Source organism: Zophobas morio, unplaced genomic scaffold, assembly GCF_036711695.1.
Source record: "Zophobas morio isolate AGI-343-1 ecotype UQ-CSIRO unplaced genomic scaffold, CSIRO_AGI_Zmor_V1 ptg000020l, whole genome shotgun sequence".
In the NCBI taxonomy this organism is placed as follows: domain Eukaryota; kingdom Metazoa; phylum Arthropoda; class Insecta; order Coleoptera; family Tenebrionidae; genus Zophobas; species Zophobas morio.
This window is the reverse complement of record NW_026972125.1, coordinates 2,855,008-2,871,460: the sequence shown is the minus strand read 5'-3', so window position 1 is coordinate 2,871,460 and position 16,453 is coordinate 2,855,008. Positions and strand designations below refer to the sequence as shown.

At 36.9% G+C, this 16,453-nt stretch overlaps 3 protein-coding genes across 5 annotated transcripts; 1 reads left to right on the top strand and 2 right to left on the bottom strand.

The window, feature by feature from the left end:
* Nucleotides 1-94: 94 nt before the first annotated feature.
* Nucleotides 95-2,466, bottom strand: LOC135131273 (targeting protein for Xklp2 homolog). 2 transcript variants are annotated; one of them, XM_064058943.1, is made up of 7 exons: nt 1,989-2,466; nt 1,705-1,942; nt 1,570-1,660; nt 1,257-1,519; nt 796-1,204; nt 629-748; nt 95-577 (listed from the first exon to the last, which is right to left on the bottom strand). In XM_064058943.1, the coding sequence occupies exons 1-7, from the start codon at nt 2,068-2,070 to the stop codon at nt 182-184; spliced, it is 1,599 nt and encodes a 532-aa protein (XP_063915013.1). In that variant the 5' UTR covers nt 2,071-2,466; the 3' UTR covers nt 95-181. The 2 variants fall into 2 exon arrangements, with proteins under 2 accessions (XP_063915013.1, XP_063915012.1); XM_064058942.1 differs by having other exon boundaries at nt 95-580; nt 1,989-2,463.
* Nucleotides 2,467-6,451: 3,985 nt separating this feature from the next.
* On the top strand, nt 6,452-7,287 carry LOC135131526 (uncharacterized). 2 transcript variants are annotated; one of them, XM_064059307.1, is made up of 4 exons: nt 6,454-6,509; nt 6,762-6,960; nt 7,000-7,096; nt 7,143-7,287. In XM_064059307.1, exons 1-4 carry the CDS (start codon nt 6,461-6,463, stop codon nt 7,260-7,262), a joined length of 465 nt encoding a protein of 154 aa, XP_063915377.1. In that variant the 5' UTR covers nt 6,454-6,460; the 3' UTR covers nt 7,263-7,287. The 2 variants fall into 2 exon arrangements, with proteins under 2 accessions (XP_063915376.1, XP_063915377.1); XM_064059306.1 differs by having other exon boundaries at nt 6,452-6,960.
* Nucleotides 7,288-7,814: 527 nt separating this feature from the next.
* Nucleotides 7,815-15,027, bottom strand: LOC135131415 (uncharacterized). Its single transcript, XM_064059162.1, has 3 exons — nt 14,966-15,027; nt 14,639-14,736; nt 7,815-9,209 (listed from the first exon to the last, which is right to left on the bottom strand). The coding sequence occupies exons 1-3, from the start codon at nt 14,987-14,989 to the stop codon at nt 7,940-7,942; spliced, it is 1,392 nt and encodes a 463-aa protein (XP_063915232.1). The 5' UTR covers nt 14,990-15,027; the 3' UTR covers nt 7,815-7,939.
* Nucleotides 15,028-16,453: the final 1,426 nt, after the last annotated feature.

Below are 16,453 nucleotides of genomic sequence, written 5' to 3'. Positions count from 1 at the left end.
TTAAGCATGCATAAACTGTATCGTGATTGGTCAAGTGGGCGGAACCAAATATCGACCAATCCAAACGAGTGACAGGGCATAACATATACACCAGTTAGAAATAATATGTAATATGACAATATCAAAAATTCTTAAAACACATAAAATTGTAGATCCAAGTAATTATAATAAAAAAGCTTCTCTACTGAATATTTTCCTTATTTCTAATCCTGTCAGTATGAAACTTCGGACTAATCGGCTCCGTGACTTTAATGTTGTGTTCAATTTTCAACTCCTTGTACTTCTTAATGGGTTGCGCTTTATACTCCATCTGTTTCCTAAGCTTGGCCACCTCCTCCTCAGCCAATCTCTTCAACATGTCATCCTTCTGCTTCTTCTGCGCTTCCATGAGCGCCTCCTTCTCCTTAAGTCTCTCTTCAAACTTGTGCCTGGCTTCCAGTCTCTGGTCCGTCGAAAACTGGAACGCCTCCACTCTAACAGCATGAGTTTCGTCCCTCTTGGGCTCGAACGGCTTCATCATCAGCACCGACGCAGGTCTAGCTTTGAACACCGTCGTATCCAGGTCTTCAGTGCTTCTCTTCTGGATTAAAACCAGTTAAGACTAGTTTCACGCGCGACATATACTCACAAATGACTTAACCGACCCCGCTTCACTCATGCGCTCTTGACTAGCGTTCCTGGAACGTAGGATGGCCTTCGGCGGCGGCTTGGCATGGAATTCGCGGGCCTTCTTCTCCTCTTCCAAAATCTACAAACGCGACTACAGTTTCGAGCATGTACGGGTAAACGGCAAACCTTGTTGATCTGCTCCTCTTTCTTCCTGAACAGCGCCTGGTCCCTCTTTTCGAAACTGAAGGGTTTGGGTTGGGTGCGTGAGGGTCTGAAGGGCGGCGGGGTCCCATTTTTTCGTGTCGATTGGTCGACCTTATTTGGGGTACTTCTGGACATGCGTTTGACGAAACTGGGGGTCTGTCCTTTGGTGGGCGGTTGTTGATTGGGGTGGATTTTGTGCGGCTGGTGCAAGCTTTTGGGTAGGGGTTGAGCCTTGAAGGGTGGGATTTTGAGTTCTTGGACGGGGACCGTTTTTTTCTTTATTTCCGTTAAATGGAAGGGCTCGGGATTGGTGGGGGGTTTTTTATCGAGTTGGGGCTTCAGCGGACCTCGGAGTACCTTCTTGCTAACAGGGAGGGCTTTAATTTTGAACCTGTTGACAATTAATTAATTAAATAAAGCCACTATTTTTGTTCTATTGTTACTTTTTGGCCTCCTCCATCTCCAGTCTTTCTTGCTCATCCTTTGATACCGCTACAACGGGTCGAGACCTTGCTGTAGTCTTCAGTTTGGGAGAATGAGCTTGAGTGCCCCCCCACGGCATTGGCAGCCCTTTGTTGATTTTTGGCGAGGGTTTAGAACGAAACCTCTTGGGAGTCCCTGCTTGGAACTTGATCACAGCCTCTGCTAGAGTTAAGTTTTCGTGCGACGTGAACCGCTTAGGCTGCGCTAGCCGATTAATGCACTCCTTAAATTCAAAATTCAAACAATTTGTCAAACTTCAAAATTGGGGCTTACTTGCGACGGGGCTTTCCCCTTTGGATGAAACGCGTTCGCGGAACTCGGCCTTTCCTGTACCCCATGCAGGTGCAACCCGTTCAAATCCTCACTAAAACACCTTTGTAGCCCAGTTTATCTCCGACAGCTACTCACCTCAGCTCCGCTTTGTGCTTTGGGGGGCTCTTCGTGGGCAAGTTACCCATACTCAGCGACCTTCGCAGCTTGCTCTTAAGGTACACTGTGGAGTTGGAGGGGCCTGTGTCCATCGGTGAGAAAAAGCAGTCGCTTTCGGTGTCTGAAAGTTCCTGGGGGTCGCAGCTTTCAACGACGTCTTCGTACACGGTTTGGGTGCGTTGCTTGTAATGGGGGCCATTTTCCTCGGTGTTGTTCTCTGATAAATGTTCATGTAGCGAAAGTCGGAAGCGGTGGCTACTCACCGAAAAAGGAGTCGTCGTGGACGTCGTCCGCTTGGTTAAAATCGACGTATTGGTTGGCGTTGTAGTTGAATTCTTCGGTCATTTTTGTGGGTTTTTAAGAAGTTGGGGCATCTGTGGTCTGCGTTACTTTTTTGTGCACTAGTTATCTGTGCGAGTCAACCGTTTTTCACTTTGAAAATTGAATGGTGAGGAGATTGACGTTTGCGCTTGCGCGAATGTACGGTTGTGATTGGTGGGTTTGAGATTGTTTTTATTGGGGCGCGTGATTTTTCAAGGTAGTTGGACGAGCAGTGTTGCCAATATGAGGGAATTTTTCTTTCTTCGGGAATTTTTATACCAAAAAAAGAGAATTTTTCGCAAAAATTGGGAATCGTTATTATCGAAAGTTTAAAAATTCCGCTTTGTAAACTGACCTATCGCGTCGCAGGTTGTCTTCTCTCCATGAGATCATTGTCACTGTCAATTGTCAAGTACTCGTCTGCCAACATATCACCAAAAATTTTACTTATTTTACTGTTCAATCCTGGTGTGGCTGATTTTTACACACAAACTACAATTTAGAGACACAAGGAATTTTTATACATTACTTAAATGAATAATATTACCAATTTTATGCTGACAACTGCAGCATAAAATTGTATAAATGTTAAACTAAGTATTCTAATAATAAGTGGTGTACATATATCATTGTAGTCGCAATTTAACGGTCTACCAGAATCCGTTAAAAAATACCGAGTGACTGAATGTATGCGATTTTTTTTGCCAGATTGGCATACATGATAGTTCTGTCACAGTAGGTTCTGTCGTGAGTGCTCGTGTCAAATTTGACCTCCTTTTTTTTCACAGAATGACTACAAAAGGAGGAATTCTTTTCAGAAAAAAAAAATTGTAATCCCTAAGATTCATCATAATTCCTCCAATTACTTTAAACTCTTTCAAAAATAAAACACTAAAAGCCCCCAACTTTCTTTCAAATTCTCCAAAAAATTAAACACTCGAGGTCACTGAGATTCTTCAAAATTTACTTTCTCTCAAAATCAAAACTACCAGGATTTCTGAGATCGTTTAAATTTTTTCCCAGGACTCTAAATATTGTTCCTATTTTTCCAAAAGAAAGTACTTGGAGCCCGTGAAATTCTTTATATTCTTTTAAAATTAAACTTCCCAGACTTTTGAGCTTTAAGTGATTGCAAAATTGAAACTCTTGGAGCCGTTGAGATTATTTAAAAAAATGAGAAACAAAATATCGGAGGCCTCAGAGATTCTTTAAAAGCCTTCCAGAAATGAAACACTGGGGGCCCCTTAGATTCTTTAAAATTCTAGAACAAAACATTAGACCCATGAGATTCTTGAAAATTCTTTCAGAATATAAATTCCCAGGACTTTAGAAGTTGCTTATATCTTTCAAAAAGAAAATTCCAGCCCCTGAGATTCTTTGTATTCATTTAAAATAAAAACTTCCGGGCTTCTGAGATTCTTTAAATTAATTCAGAAAAAACACCAGAGGCCTCTAAGATTTTTGAAAAGTTTATCAAAAATAAGGCACCTGGGGTTCCTAAGAATTTTTCAAATTCTTCTAAAATTAAAACACCAGAGGCCCTGACATTCTTAAAAATTGTTTAACAAAGAAAATATCAAGATTTCTGAGATTTTTCTAAATTCTTTCAGAAATGCAACACTAGAGGCCCTGAGATTCTTTATATTCTTCTAAAATCAAAATTTCCGGCCTTCTGAGATTGTTCAAATTCTTGCAGAATTAAAACACTAGAGACTTCTTAAAATTCTTTAGAAGTTTATTAAAAATAAAGCACCAGGGGGCTCCTAAGAATCTTTTAAATTCTTCTGAAAGTACAACATTAGGACTTCTGAGATTCTTTAAATTTTTTCAAAAATAAAACACCAGAGGTCCCTAAGATTTTTTCAAAACCTTCGACAAATAAAAACCAAGAGGATCCAAGATTGTTTCAAATTTTTCTAAAAATAAAACACCAGAGGCCCTGGTATTCTTAAAAATTGTTTAACAAAGAAAATATCAAGATTTCTGAAATTATTTAAATTCTTTCAAAAATAAAACATTAGGGGCCTCCGAGATTCTTCTAAATTCTTTTAGAAATACAATACTAGAGGCCCTGAGATGCTTTATATTCTTCTAAAATCAAAATTTCTTCTGAGGTTCTTTAAATTCTTGCAAAATTAAAACACTCGGAGCTCTGAGATTCTATAGATTAAATCAGAAGAAAACACTAAAGGCCTCTTAAAACTCTTTGAAAGTTTATTAAAAATAAAGCACAAGGGGCTCCTAAAAATCTTCCAAATTCTTCTGAAAGTACAACATTAGGACTTTTGAGATACTTTAAATTCTTTCAAAAATAAAACACTAGGGACCGCTAAGATTTTTTCAAAATCTTCGGGAACTAAAACACTAGAGAATCCAATAAGTTTCAAACTCTAGTAAAAATAAACGACAAGAGGCCCTTGACATCTTAAAAATTGTTTAACAAAGAAAATATCAAGATTTCTGAGATTATTTAAATTCTTCCAAAAATAAAACATCAGGGGCTTCCGAGATTCTTCTAAATTCTTTCAGAAATACAACACTAGAGGCCTTGAGATTCTTTATATTCCTCTAAAATCAAAATTTTCGGCTTTCTGAGGTTCTTTATTTATTTATTTTTTTTTTTAATTAAAACACTGGGAGCTCCGAGATTCTTTAAATTAACTCAGAAGAAAACACCAGGGGCCTCTTAACAATATTTAAAAGTTTATTAAAAATAAAGCACCAGGGACTCCTAAGAATCTCTCAAATTCTTCTGAAAGTACAACATTAGGACTTCTGAGATTCTTTAAATTCTTTCAAAAATGAAACACCAGGGATCCCTAAGATTCTTTCAAAATCTTCGAGAAATAAAACACTAGAGGTTTCAAAATTGTTTGAAATTCTTTTAAAAATAAAACACCAGAGGTCCTTGACATTCTTAAAAATTGTTCAACAAAGAAAATATCAAGATTTCTGAGATTCCTTAAACTCTTCCAAAAATAAAACACCAAGGGTCACCAAAACTCTTCTAAATTCTTTCAGAAATAGAACACTAGAGGTCCTGAGATTCTTTATATTCCTTTAAAATCAAAACTTTGGGGGCTTTTGAGATTCTTTAAATTCTTGCAAAATTAAAACACTCGGAGCCCCTGAGATTCTTTAGATTAATTCAGAAATACACCAGGGCTCTAAGAATCTTTCAAATTATTCTAAAATTAAAACCAGAGACCCTTAAGATTCTCAAAAATTCTTTAACAAAGAAAACATCAGGACTTCTAAGATTCTTTCAATTCTTTCAAATCCTTCGAGAAATAAAACATTTGAGACCTTGAGATTCTTTTAATTTTTTTCATAAACAAAATTCCCAGGTCTGTAGAGATTGCTTAAGTGTATATTTGAAAAAAAAAAAAAAAATCTCGGGGCCCCTGAGATTCTTCATTTTCTTTTAAAATCAAAACTTTCGTGTCTCTGAGATTGTTTAAAGTTTTTCAAAATAAAACATCAGTTACCCTTGAGACACTTAAAAATTTAACTAAACCCAATTTCTTGTCGTAATTTAAAAAAAATGTTTGCAATGTACTAAATGAAGATTCCCCCTTCAGGCTAAAAACAGTGGCATTTACAAAATTTCAAAATGTCTATTCGTTCTCAAGACATTAGGTCGTGGAGTTTTGAGACATTCTGTATATCGAAGACGTTAGCATTTTATTTATTTTTTGTTCAAGGCAAAAAAGATACGAGTTATAGAAATATGTGAATAATTAAGTCAAAATAAAAAATATTTTAGTAAGTGTTTCCTTATAGTTTTTGACTGTATTTCAGCAAGAAAATTCCTTTCAAAGTGGTATTGATTTGTACCGTATGATTTTTTCTAATTTGACATAAGAGGAAGCTGGAAACAAAAGATATGAAAGACATAGGGCGTAGTTTAGAACCTCCTCTTAAATCCAACAAAATTCAAAAAATCATTTTCGATTATACTTGATATTGCTGGTTGCATATGCTTTAGTTTAATATGTAGTGTACGATTTGGCAACGTCGGTAACTCTCGGATAGGCAACCAATTATATTAGCCTACATAAATTGTTAAAAATAATAATAACGCTTCTAATAAATAAAATACGTGTTTGGGAAAAAATATCCAATAGCACGATGACATTATGATTTTTAGTACACAAATACATATGTATTTTTACACACATAAAAAAAATGAACCCAAGATGAACAAAATTTATATCCTCATTTTTTTTGTAGAATATATCTACTGGAATAAGTGGATTACACTATCTAGACTGACAATATTCGTGCATTTTAATTAAGTACGCACAAACAGTACAGTCTTGATTTATTCTTCTAATGTAGAATGTAGGTCATTAGCACTCATTACTGTGTTATATAATAATCTTAGTTCTTTTGGAAGATCAATAAAAGTTTAATGACACATGAGATGTTAAAACCGCAAGAATTTCAATGTTTACTTTTTGGTAAGTTATCATTCCATCTGTGTAGACGATTTTCGTTCTAGACCACAACCACCCAACGTTTTCTTCCGAAATTCCTTTCTCTCGCAAATTCGCCTTTCTTCGTACTACAATTTGCACGCTACACTAGCATCGAAATGAAAACCCGTGCCCTCCTTCGCGCCTTCTTGTTATTCCAGACGCTCCTCATCAAATGCCACCGAAAGTCCACCAACAATTTTGATGAGATTTTCCAACCAATAACCCAATTCGCAGCGTCACACTTTCGGCCATCAGAATTCAAAAAGCGTCCCTCGAATATAAAACCGCCGACCTTCCCCACGCGCACATTATTTGCAAACGACCGCTCCGCCGCCACACATGGCCGTTCCCGAAAAATGAACATCCACCACGTCCTCGTCCTGCTGGCCCTGGTTAGCGAACGCGTCTGCGAAGTGCTCCACCACGAAGACAGGTAAGTGCCCCCGAACCCCAACAACTCACACAGACTCAGTGTCGTCAAGGTGAAGGAGGAACCGGGGCCCGGCGGGCTATGGCAGACCAGGGTCCAGTGGAAGGCGCACTGGGTCAAGCACTGGGAGGCGCGAAAAGTATGACCCGCCCGCGTTCGAACACCCTGTGACACTCTCGTTCCAGATCTGGATCCCCATGTGGCGAAAAGTGTGGGGGCCGCTGCAAGTCAAGGAGTGGATCCCGTTCCCAAAGACGCCGCCCCCGACGCCGCCGCCGCCCGCCTGGACGCCACCGCCTCGCTGAACACTGCCATCTTCCACGACATCTCCGTCTATAACTGCACCCTGTACGCGCTGCTGTACACCTTTAGAAATAAATAATTTATTCGAGAGAGGTCTGCTTTTTTTGGAAAAGGTGTCACTCAGGGAGCTTCTTCGGGACCTATGTTGCTCGATGCGAAAATTTCGGGCTCGTCGTGAATGAGCAACGACGCAGTGAAAAGTGCAGTACGGAATATGTTAACACGCTAGATTTTTTGGCACGAAAGTCGCGTTCCGCTAATAGAAAATGCTTACTTTCTTCGCGGGACAATGAAACCATTAATTTAGTGGGCGCGTGGTATCTGCGAAAAGTGCATCTAATTAACCGGTTTGAAAGAGCCGGGTACTTTATATGCAAATGTATGCGCTTTTTTCTACCACGAAGGTGAATTTGAATGCTAATCAGACGGGTTTTTTCCCAGAGTAAACAACAAGTGAAAGTAATCGGAATTCCATAGTGCGACGATAACCAAAAGTCTGATTAGTGCAGTACCGCCGACGACTTTCACTGGGGTTGAGGTCAGTAAATCCAGCGTCAGTTTCGAGTTTTTATTAAAATAACAAACAACAATACGTTAAATAATAATAAAATAGTCAGTCGAGAGTGAACATGCAACTAAAACTAAGTATGTACAAAGGTACTTGCGACGTTAGGTACTGTTAGGAGGAGGGGAACGCCCAGCTTTTACCTTGAGCTTGACTTTGGGCTTGGGTGGTCGGCGCCGTGACGTAGGGCGCCGCGCCGCCATCCCCCGCCTTCGTATCACTGCGATCCCATCCCTTGTGATGGTGATCGTGATGGTCGGGCGAGGGGAACCACTCCTGGATGATGACCGGCCTCCAGATTTGCTTCCACCCGGGAACCCAAATCTCCTTCCACGCCGGCACCCAAATCTGCTTCCAGGCCTCCTTCCACTCCAGTTTCTTATCCTCGACCCAAATCTGCTTCTTCTCCGTCCTCCAAATCTGCTTCCATGCCTCCTTCCACTCTAATTTCTTGTCCGCCACCCAAATCTGCTTCTTCTCAGTCCTCCAAATCTGCTTCCACGCCTCTTTCCACACCAACTTCTTATCCTCCACCCAAATCTGCTTCTTCTCCGTCCTCCAAATCTGCTTCCACGCCTCCTTCCACTCTAGTTTCTTATCCGGAACCCAGATCTGCTTCTTCGCCGGCTTCCAGTACTTCTTCCACACGGGCTTCCACACGAGCTTCTTCTTCCAGATGTCGTGCGCCGTGTACTCCGCCCCATCATGGTCCTTCCCGAGGTAGTGGTCCCCGTGAATACCCTCCTTCACCCACACGGGCTCCCACAACTTCTTCCAAGCCGGTACTTGAATCTCCTTCCACGCCGGAATTTGAATCTCCTTCCACACCGGCTTCCAAATCTTCTTCCAGTCTGGCACTTGTATCTCCTTCCAAGCCGGCACCTTTATGGGTTTCCACACCGGCTTCCACACTTTTTTCCAGTCGGGGACTTGGATTTCTTTCCAGGCGGGCTTTTTCGTGGGGACCCAAATGGGTTTCCAGATTTTTTTCCAGTCGGGGACTTGGATTTCCTTCCAGGCGGGCTTCTTGGTGGGGACCCAAATGGGTTTCCAGATTTTTTTCCACGCCGGCTTCCAGATTTGTTTCTTGCCGGGCTTCCAGATCTTCTTCCAGCCTTTCTTCCAGATTACTTTCTTCTTCCAGTAGCCGGGGTCGTGGTGGTCGTGGTGGGCGTGGTGGTCGTCGTGGTGCTCGACGTGGTGGTCTTCATGGTGGTCTCCGTGGTGGTCTTCGTGGTGGTCTTCGTGGTGAACTTGGTGGTGGTCTTCGTGGTGGTCTTGGTGGTGGTCGTAGCCCCCATACTCGTGGTTGTTTTCGTAGACGTGTTCTTCGGTGTGCTGGGGCTGGTAGTCGGGATTGTCGTACCCTACGCGTTTTTTGATTCTAGAAAGACCAAGAAGAATAAAAAATATGCAATATGAAAGATTAATTTAATTTTTGTGTAAAAATTGATGAATTCTTTAGAATCGATCTGAACAGATTCGAATACCTTATAAAAATGAAGAAGTGACAGAAGAAAGAGAGAAGTCACATAGAAGAATAAGAAAACTGTGCAAGTGTAAAAACAAACAAAAAACAATAGTGAAATAAAGAACTAAAGATGATTAGAAGTGAAATCCCGGTGGGTGTGTTTTTGGATTCTGAAAAGACCAAGAAGACTAAAAGATAAAGGTTCAATATAAAATGTAGAGAACAGGGAGAGATTAGAAAAATCTAGAAGTTTATTTGAGCTTCAATTTTTTTTTGAGTTAGTTGAAGGAGACGGAGTAGTGAAGAAATAAATAAAAAGAAAATAGAAGAAAAAGAAAAGTGTGCAAGTGTAAAAAGAATCAGAAGAACATTAAAATAAAGTAAAATAAAGAACTAAATATAGATTACAAATAGAAGTCTTGGTGACTGTAGCCTACGCGTTTTTTGATTCTAGAAAGACCAAGAAGAATAAAAAATATGCAATATGAAAGATTAATTTGGAAAAGAAGATTAGGGAAAGTCTTAAAAGGGTTACAGTGCACGATAGAAGAATGAACAAAGAGTGTGTGGTGAAAGAAAAAGTCTACACAGAATACAGAATACAAAAATTACATGATCAATAAAAATAAAAAGTTTACAATCAATTTTCGTGTAAAAATTGATGAATACTTTAAAATCGATCAAACAGATTCGAATACCTTGTAAAAATGAAGAACCAGAAGTAGATTAAGAATCAAAAGTCACATAGAAGAATAAAAAAACTGTGCAAGTGTAAAAACAAACGAAAAATAATAGTGAAATAAAGAACTAAAGATGATTACAAGTGAAATCCCACTGGGTGTGTTTTTGGATTCTCAAAAGACCAAGAAGACTAAAAAATAAAGGTTCGATATAAGATTTAGAGGACAGGGAGAGATTAGAAAAATCTAGAAGTTTATTTTAGCTTCAATTTTTTTTAGTTAGTTAAAGGAGACAGGGAGTAGTGATGAAAGAAATAAAAAGAAAACAGTAGAAAAGTGTGAAAGTGTAAACAGAATCAGAAGAACAACTTTAAAATAAAGTAAAATAAAGAACTAAATATAGAGTAGAAAGAGAAGTCTTGGTGATCGTAGCTTACGCGTTTTTTGATTCTAGAAAGACCAAAAAGAATAAAAAATATGCAATATGAAAGATTAATTTGGGAAAGAAGATTAGGGAAAGTCTTAAAAGGGTTACAGTGTACGATAGAAGAATGAATAAAGAACGTACGGTGAAAGAAAAAGTCTACATAGAATACAGAATACAAAAATTACATGATCAATAAAAATAAAAAGTTTACAATCAATTTTTGTCTAAAAATTGATGAGTACTTTAAAATCGATCTGAGCAGATTCGAATACCTTGTAAAGATGAACAACCAGAAGTAGATTAAGAATCAAAAGTTACATAGAAGAATAAGAAAACTGTGCAAGTGAAAAAGCAAATAAAAAACAATAGTGAAATAAAGAACTAAAGACGATTAAAAATGAAATCCTGGTGGGCGTGTTTTTGGATTCTGAAAAAACAAGAAGACTAAAAAATAAAGGTTCAATATAAGATTTAGGGGACAGGGAGAGATTAGAAAAATCTAGAAGTTTATTTGAGCGTCATTTTTTTTTTGAGTTAGTTGAAGGAGACAGGGAGTAGTGAAGAAAGAAATAAAAAGAAAATAGAAGAATAAGAAAGGTGTGTAAGTGTAAAAAGAACCAGAAGAACAACTTTAAAATAAAATAAAATAAAGAACTAGATATAGATTAGAAAGAGAAGTCTTGGTGATCGTAGTCTACACGTTTTTTGATTCTAGAAAGACCAAGAAGAATAAAAAATATGCAATATGAAAGATTAATTTGGGAAAGAAGATTAGGGAAAGTCTTAAAAGGGTTACAGTGTACGATAGAAGAATGAACAAAGAATGTGTGGTAAAAGAAAAAGTCTACACAGAATACAGATTACAAAAATTGCATGATTAATAAAAATAAAAAGTTTACAATCAATTTTTGTCTAAAAATTGATGAATACTTTAAATTCGATCTGAGCAGATTCGAATACCTTGTAGAAATGAAGAACCAGAATTAGATTAAGAACCAAAAGTCACATAGAAGAATAAGAAAACTGTGCAAGTGTAAAAACAAACAAAAAACAATAGTGAAATAAAGAACTAAAGATGATTAGAAGTGAAATTCTGGTGGGCGTGTTTTTGGATTCTGAAAAAACAAGAAGACTAAAAAATAAAGGTTCAATATAAGATTTAGAGGACAGGGAGAGATTAGAAAAATCTAGAAGTTTATTTGAGCTTCAATTTTTTTTTTTGATTTAGTTGAAGAAGACAGGGAGTAGTGAAGAAAGAAATAAAAAGAAAATAGAAGAATAAGAAAAGTTTGCAAGTGTAAAAAGAATCAGAAGAACATTAAAATAAAGTAAAATATAAATTAGAAAGAGAAGTCTTGGCGATCGTAGTCTACGCGTTTTTTGATTCTAGAAAGACCAAGAAGAATAAAAAATATGCAATATGAAAGATTAATTTGGGAAAGAAGATTAGGGAAAGTCTTAAAAGGGTTACAGTGCACGATACAAGAATGGACAAAGAATATGTGGTGAAAGAAAAAGTCTACACAGAATACAGAATACAAAAATTACATGATCAATAAAAATAAAAAGTTTACAATCAATTTTCGTGTAAAAATTGATGAATACTTTAAAATCGATCTGAGCAGATTCGAATACCTTGTAAAAATGAAGAACCAGAAGTAGATTAAGAATCAAAAGTCACATAGAAGAATAAGAAAACAGTGCAAGTGTAAAAACAAACAAAAAACAATAGTGAAATAAAGAACTAAAGATGATTAGAAGTGAAATCCTGATGGGCGTGTTTTTGGATTCTGAAAAGACCAAGAAGACTAAAAAATAAAGGTTTAATATAGGATGTAAAGGACAGGGAGAGAATAGAAAAATCTAGAAGTTTATTTGAGCTTCAATTTTTTTTTGAGTTAGTTGAAGGAGAAAGGGAGAAGTGAACAAAGAAATAAAAAGAAAATAGAAGAATATGAAAAGTGTGCAAGTGTAAAAAGAATCAGAAGAACATTAAAATAAAGTAAAATAAAGAACTAAATATAGATTAGAAAGAAAAATCTTGGTGATCGTAGCCTACGCGTTTTTTGATTCTAGAAAGACCAAAAAGAATAAAAAATGTGCAATATGAAAGATTAATTTGTACAGTGTACGATAGAAGAATGAACAAAGAATGTGTGGTGCAAGAAAAAGTCTACACAGGATACAGAATACAAAAATTACATGATCAATAAAAATAAAAAGTTTACAATCAATTTTCGTGTAAACATTGATGAGTACTTTAAAATCGATCTGAGCAGATTCGAATACCTTCTAAAGATGAAGAACCAGAAGTAGATTAAGAATCAAAAGTCACATAGAAGAATAAGAAAATTGTGCAAGTGTAACAACAAACAAAAAACAGTAGTGAAATAAAGAACTAAAGATGATTAAAAGTGAAAACCTGGTGGGCGTGTTTTTGGATTCTGAAAAGACCAAGAAGACTAAAAAATAAAGGTTTAATATAGGATGTAAAGGACAGGGAGAGAATAGAAAAATCTAGAAGTTTATTTGAGCTTCAATTTTTTTTTGAGTTAGTTGAAGGAGAAAGGGAGAAGTGAACAAAGAAATAAAAAGAAAATAGAAGAATATGAAAAGTGTGCAAATGTAAAAAGAATCAGAAGAACATTAAAATAAAGTAAAATAAAGAACTAAATATAGATTAGAAAGAGAAGTCTTGGTGACTGTAGCCTACGCGTTTTTTGATTCTAGAAAGACCAAAAAGAATAAAAAATGTGCAATATGAAAGATTAATTTGTACAGTGTACGATAGAAGAATGAACAAAGAATGTGTGGTGCAAGAAAAAGTCTACACAGGATACAGAATACAAAAATTACATGATCAATAAAAATAAAAAGTTTACAATCAATTTTCGTGTAAAAATTGATGAACACTTTAAAATCGATCTGAGCAGATTCGAATACCTTGTAAAAATGAAGAACCAGAAGTAGATTAAGAATCAAAAGTCACATAGAAGAAAAGGAAACAGTGCAAGTGTAAAAACAAACAAAAAACAATAGTGAAATAAAGAACTAAAGATGATTAGAAGTGAAATCCCTGTGGGCGTGTTTTTGGATTCTGAAAAGACCAAGAAGACTAAAAAATAAAGGTTCAATATAGGATTTGGAGGACAGGGAGAGATTAGAAAAATCTAGAAGTTTATTTGGAGCTTCAATTTTTTTTTTGAGTTAGTTGAAGGAGACAGGGAGTAGTGAAGAAAGAAATAAAGAGAAAATAGAAGAATAAGAAAGGTGTGTAAGTGTAAACAGAATCAGAAGAACAACATTAAAATAAAGTAAAATAAAGAACTAAATATAGATTAGAAAGAGAAGTCTTGGTTCTCGTAGTCTATTCGTTTTTGGATTCAAGAAAGACCAAGAAGAAAAATTCAGTTCAAGAAAGTAAAATTGTGAAAAGAAGATTAGGGATAGGAAAAAATCTACATAGAATATAGAATGCAGAATACAGAAATTACATGATCAAGAAAATAATAGAAGGTAAATAATCACCTTTCTTGTAAAAATTGATGAATAGTTTAAAACCGATCTGAGCAGATTCAAATACCTTGTAAAATGAAGAATCAGAAGTAGATTAAGAATCAAAAGTCACATAGAAGGAAAAGAAAACTGTTCAAGTGTAAAAACAAACAAAAGAACAACAGTGAACTAAACAGCTAAACATAGATCAGAAGTGGAAGTTGTGGTGGACATGTTTTTGGATTCTGAAAAGACCAAGAAGAATAAAAAATCAAGAGTGTAGAAGAAATGAAGATAGATTTAGATTGGATGAAGATTGAAAATTAAAGAGCAGGGGTACTGAATGGAGAATAACAGGAGAATCTTTATAGACGTGGAGGACGAGGAACAAGAAGAAAATTATGTAAATTTCTATAAGAATAGAAAAATTAGAAGAAAAATAATAAAGTCTAAGGGATTAAAACGATCAAGAAGTTAAAAGTGTTAAAGGAGCTGCAATGTACAACCCTTCTTAGGTGATGAACACTTTGAACAGAGGCAGAGAGTTTGCAAAAATTAAGAATCAGAAGTAGAATAACAATCAAAAGTCACATAGAAGAACAAAAAACTGCAAGTATAAAAACAATCAGAAGAGCAGCGGTAAAATAAAGAATTATCATAAATCAGAAGAAAGAATACATAGAAGAACAGAAATTGATTGACATAGACGTAATTTACTCAGAAGACCCTAAATTCCTTACCCTTGACTCTCGACAGCCTCTTGGTCCTCGGGCTTATCCTTCGACTCTACCGGCTTGCTGGCAGCCCAAGAAATGTGTAGAATTACCCCAAGGGCAATCTGCAACAACAAAACAGAATCAGAACTGTACCAGCCGTGGGCGCATGGTGACTTGATAACGTTCCAGCAAACACTCTCGGTGCTTTCACCGAAGAGAAACAACCCGATTCAGGCCGCTATAATCTCTGAATCAACAATGCGACCTTCGAAAAAATTTCTAAACGAAAAAAATCGCCGATTGTTTCCCGTTTATGAACCAGAACGCACTGCCACACACAATTTCACCAACCACTGTATTCCGGTGGACCCTCATGGTCTGGGAGCCACAGGGGGACTCGTTCTTCGCCGAAGAAAAACTCTTAACTCATTACCGACGCCAAAGTCGAGTTTGTTTTATAGATTCGGATGCAGGTGGGGTTCACTTTCCCCTGGTGTTAGGCAAGGCCAAGGCACAAGGTTGGGAGGAAAGCGGCTGCCTTATGGAGCCGTGGCTCCGGAGCCCATTTGGGCAAGGGCGCAGTGAAAAGCTCCGGACTTTCACGCTGGAACCCGTTTGGGATAAGCGGTCAGCGCACTTTTATCTCGAGCGAGATTTTTCTGGGTTAGATGGTCGTTTCGGAGATGCAATTATGGGTTTGTTTATGGTCGGGTGGCCGGAGGCGGCGTGGGAATTTTAGACGAGTTAGCATTTCTCCGGAATTTTTGTGCAATTAAATCATTCGATAAGTTGGCTGTTTGGATTAGTGTGCGTAATAGGTGCAGAAAAAGACGCGGAAGAGAAAGCCTTCGGGGATTTCTGTGTAAAATGAAAAGCTAAACATTGACGATTTTGTATTTATTTAGTGAAATTGATGGCGGTGAACGCGTTCGTTTTTCATCAGGAAGTACAATGTCGAACAGTACTGCTGATAAGTACGACATTTTTTTTTTTAAGGAAATGTGTGAATGTTTTTCTAGTTTTTCTGGCGATGGAAGTGTCAGGAAGGATCGTTTAGGTGAAATTTAATTAATATTAGGCAAATTGATCTTTAACCTCGCGAATAATTAATTATGTTTGGTGATTACTATCAAATTAAAAATTGACTTGTGGTTAGTTATAAGTAATTGTTGAAGACAATATTTTGAATCCTTAATTAACAAAAATCACAATTTGTAAAGAAATGGAGCCCCCAACAATTTGTGGAAGTCCAATCAACAAAAAAAATTCTCATGGTAATTTTTGATGATTTTAGGCATGTTTTAAGTTCCTTGTTGCCGAAATATAAGTCTACACATATTAAGAAAAACAAAAGCTAAATATAGCCCCGCCCACCCGCCTTGTCTTAATTGTGATGATTTTTTTTATTCGTCGTGAGTCAAGGGGGTGGAGCTTAACTGCAAAATCCTTATTTATCTACGTATATGAAGATTAAAATATAATTTAGCATTTTTCTTGATATACGTAGTCGTCTTTTCAGAACAAGACTCTTAAAACTTTGAATGGTAAATTCTTGATAACAAATATGGATTTTGCAGTTAAGCTCCGCCCCCTTGGCTCACGACGAATAAAAAAATCATCAGAATTGAGACAGGGTGGGTGGGCGGGGCTTATATTTTTCTTTTTTTTTCTTAATATACGTAGCCATCTTTTCTCAACAAGAAACTTTCTAAAATGGTAAAAATTTGTAGTACTCAATTAAGTCAAGTCAGATCAGGTCAAGTTAAGTCAGGTCGGGATAGGCTACTCAAAAAAAAATATTATGGAGTCCTGAAATTATTTAAATTCTTCAAAAAAAAC

Bases quoted from the DNA above. Each gene is read 5' to 3' on its own strand.
- LOC135131273 (XM_064058942.1), bottom strand. From the start codon at position 2,070: ATGACCGAAGAATTCAACTACAACGCCAACCAATACGTCGATTTTAAC. The intron at 1,520-1,569 runs GTAAGCCCCAAT...TTTGAATTTAAG, and splicing joins AGGGGAAAGCCCCGTCGCAA to GAGTGCATTAATCGGCTAGC. The intron at 749-795 runs GTTTGCCGTTTA...TCGCGTTTGTAG, and splicing joins AAGAGGAGCAGATCAACAAG to ATTTTGGAAGAGGAGAAGAA.
- LOC135131415 (XM_064059162.1), bottom strand. From the start codon at position 14,989: ATGAGGGTCCACCGGAATACAGTG. The intron at 14,737-14,965 runs GTTGGTGAAATT...TTGTTGTTGCAG, and splicing joins GGGTCCACCGGAATACAGTG to ATTGCCCTTGGGGTAATTCT. The intron at 9,210-14,638 runs GTAAGGAATTTA...TGGTCTTTCTAG, and splicing joins GAGGCTGTCGAGAGTCAAGG to AATCAAAAAACGCGTAGGGT.
- LOC135131526 (XM_064059306.1), top strand. From the start codon at position 6,644: ATGAAAACCCGTGCCCTCCTTCGCGCCTTCTTGTTATTCCAGACGCTC. The intron at 6,961-6,999 runs GTAAGTGCCCCC...ACACAGACTCAG, and splicing joins GTGCTCCACCACGAAGACAG to TGTCGTCAAGGTGAAGGAGG. The intron at 7,097-7,142 runs GTATGACCCGCC...CTCTCGTTCCAG, and splicing joins AGCACTGGGAGGCGCGAAAA to ATCTGGATCCCCATGTGGCG.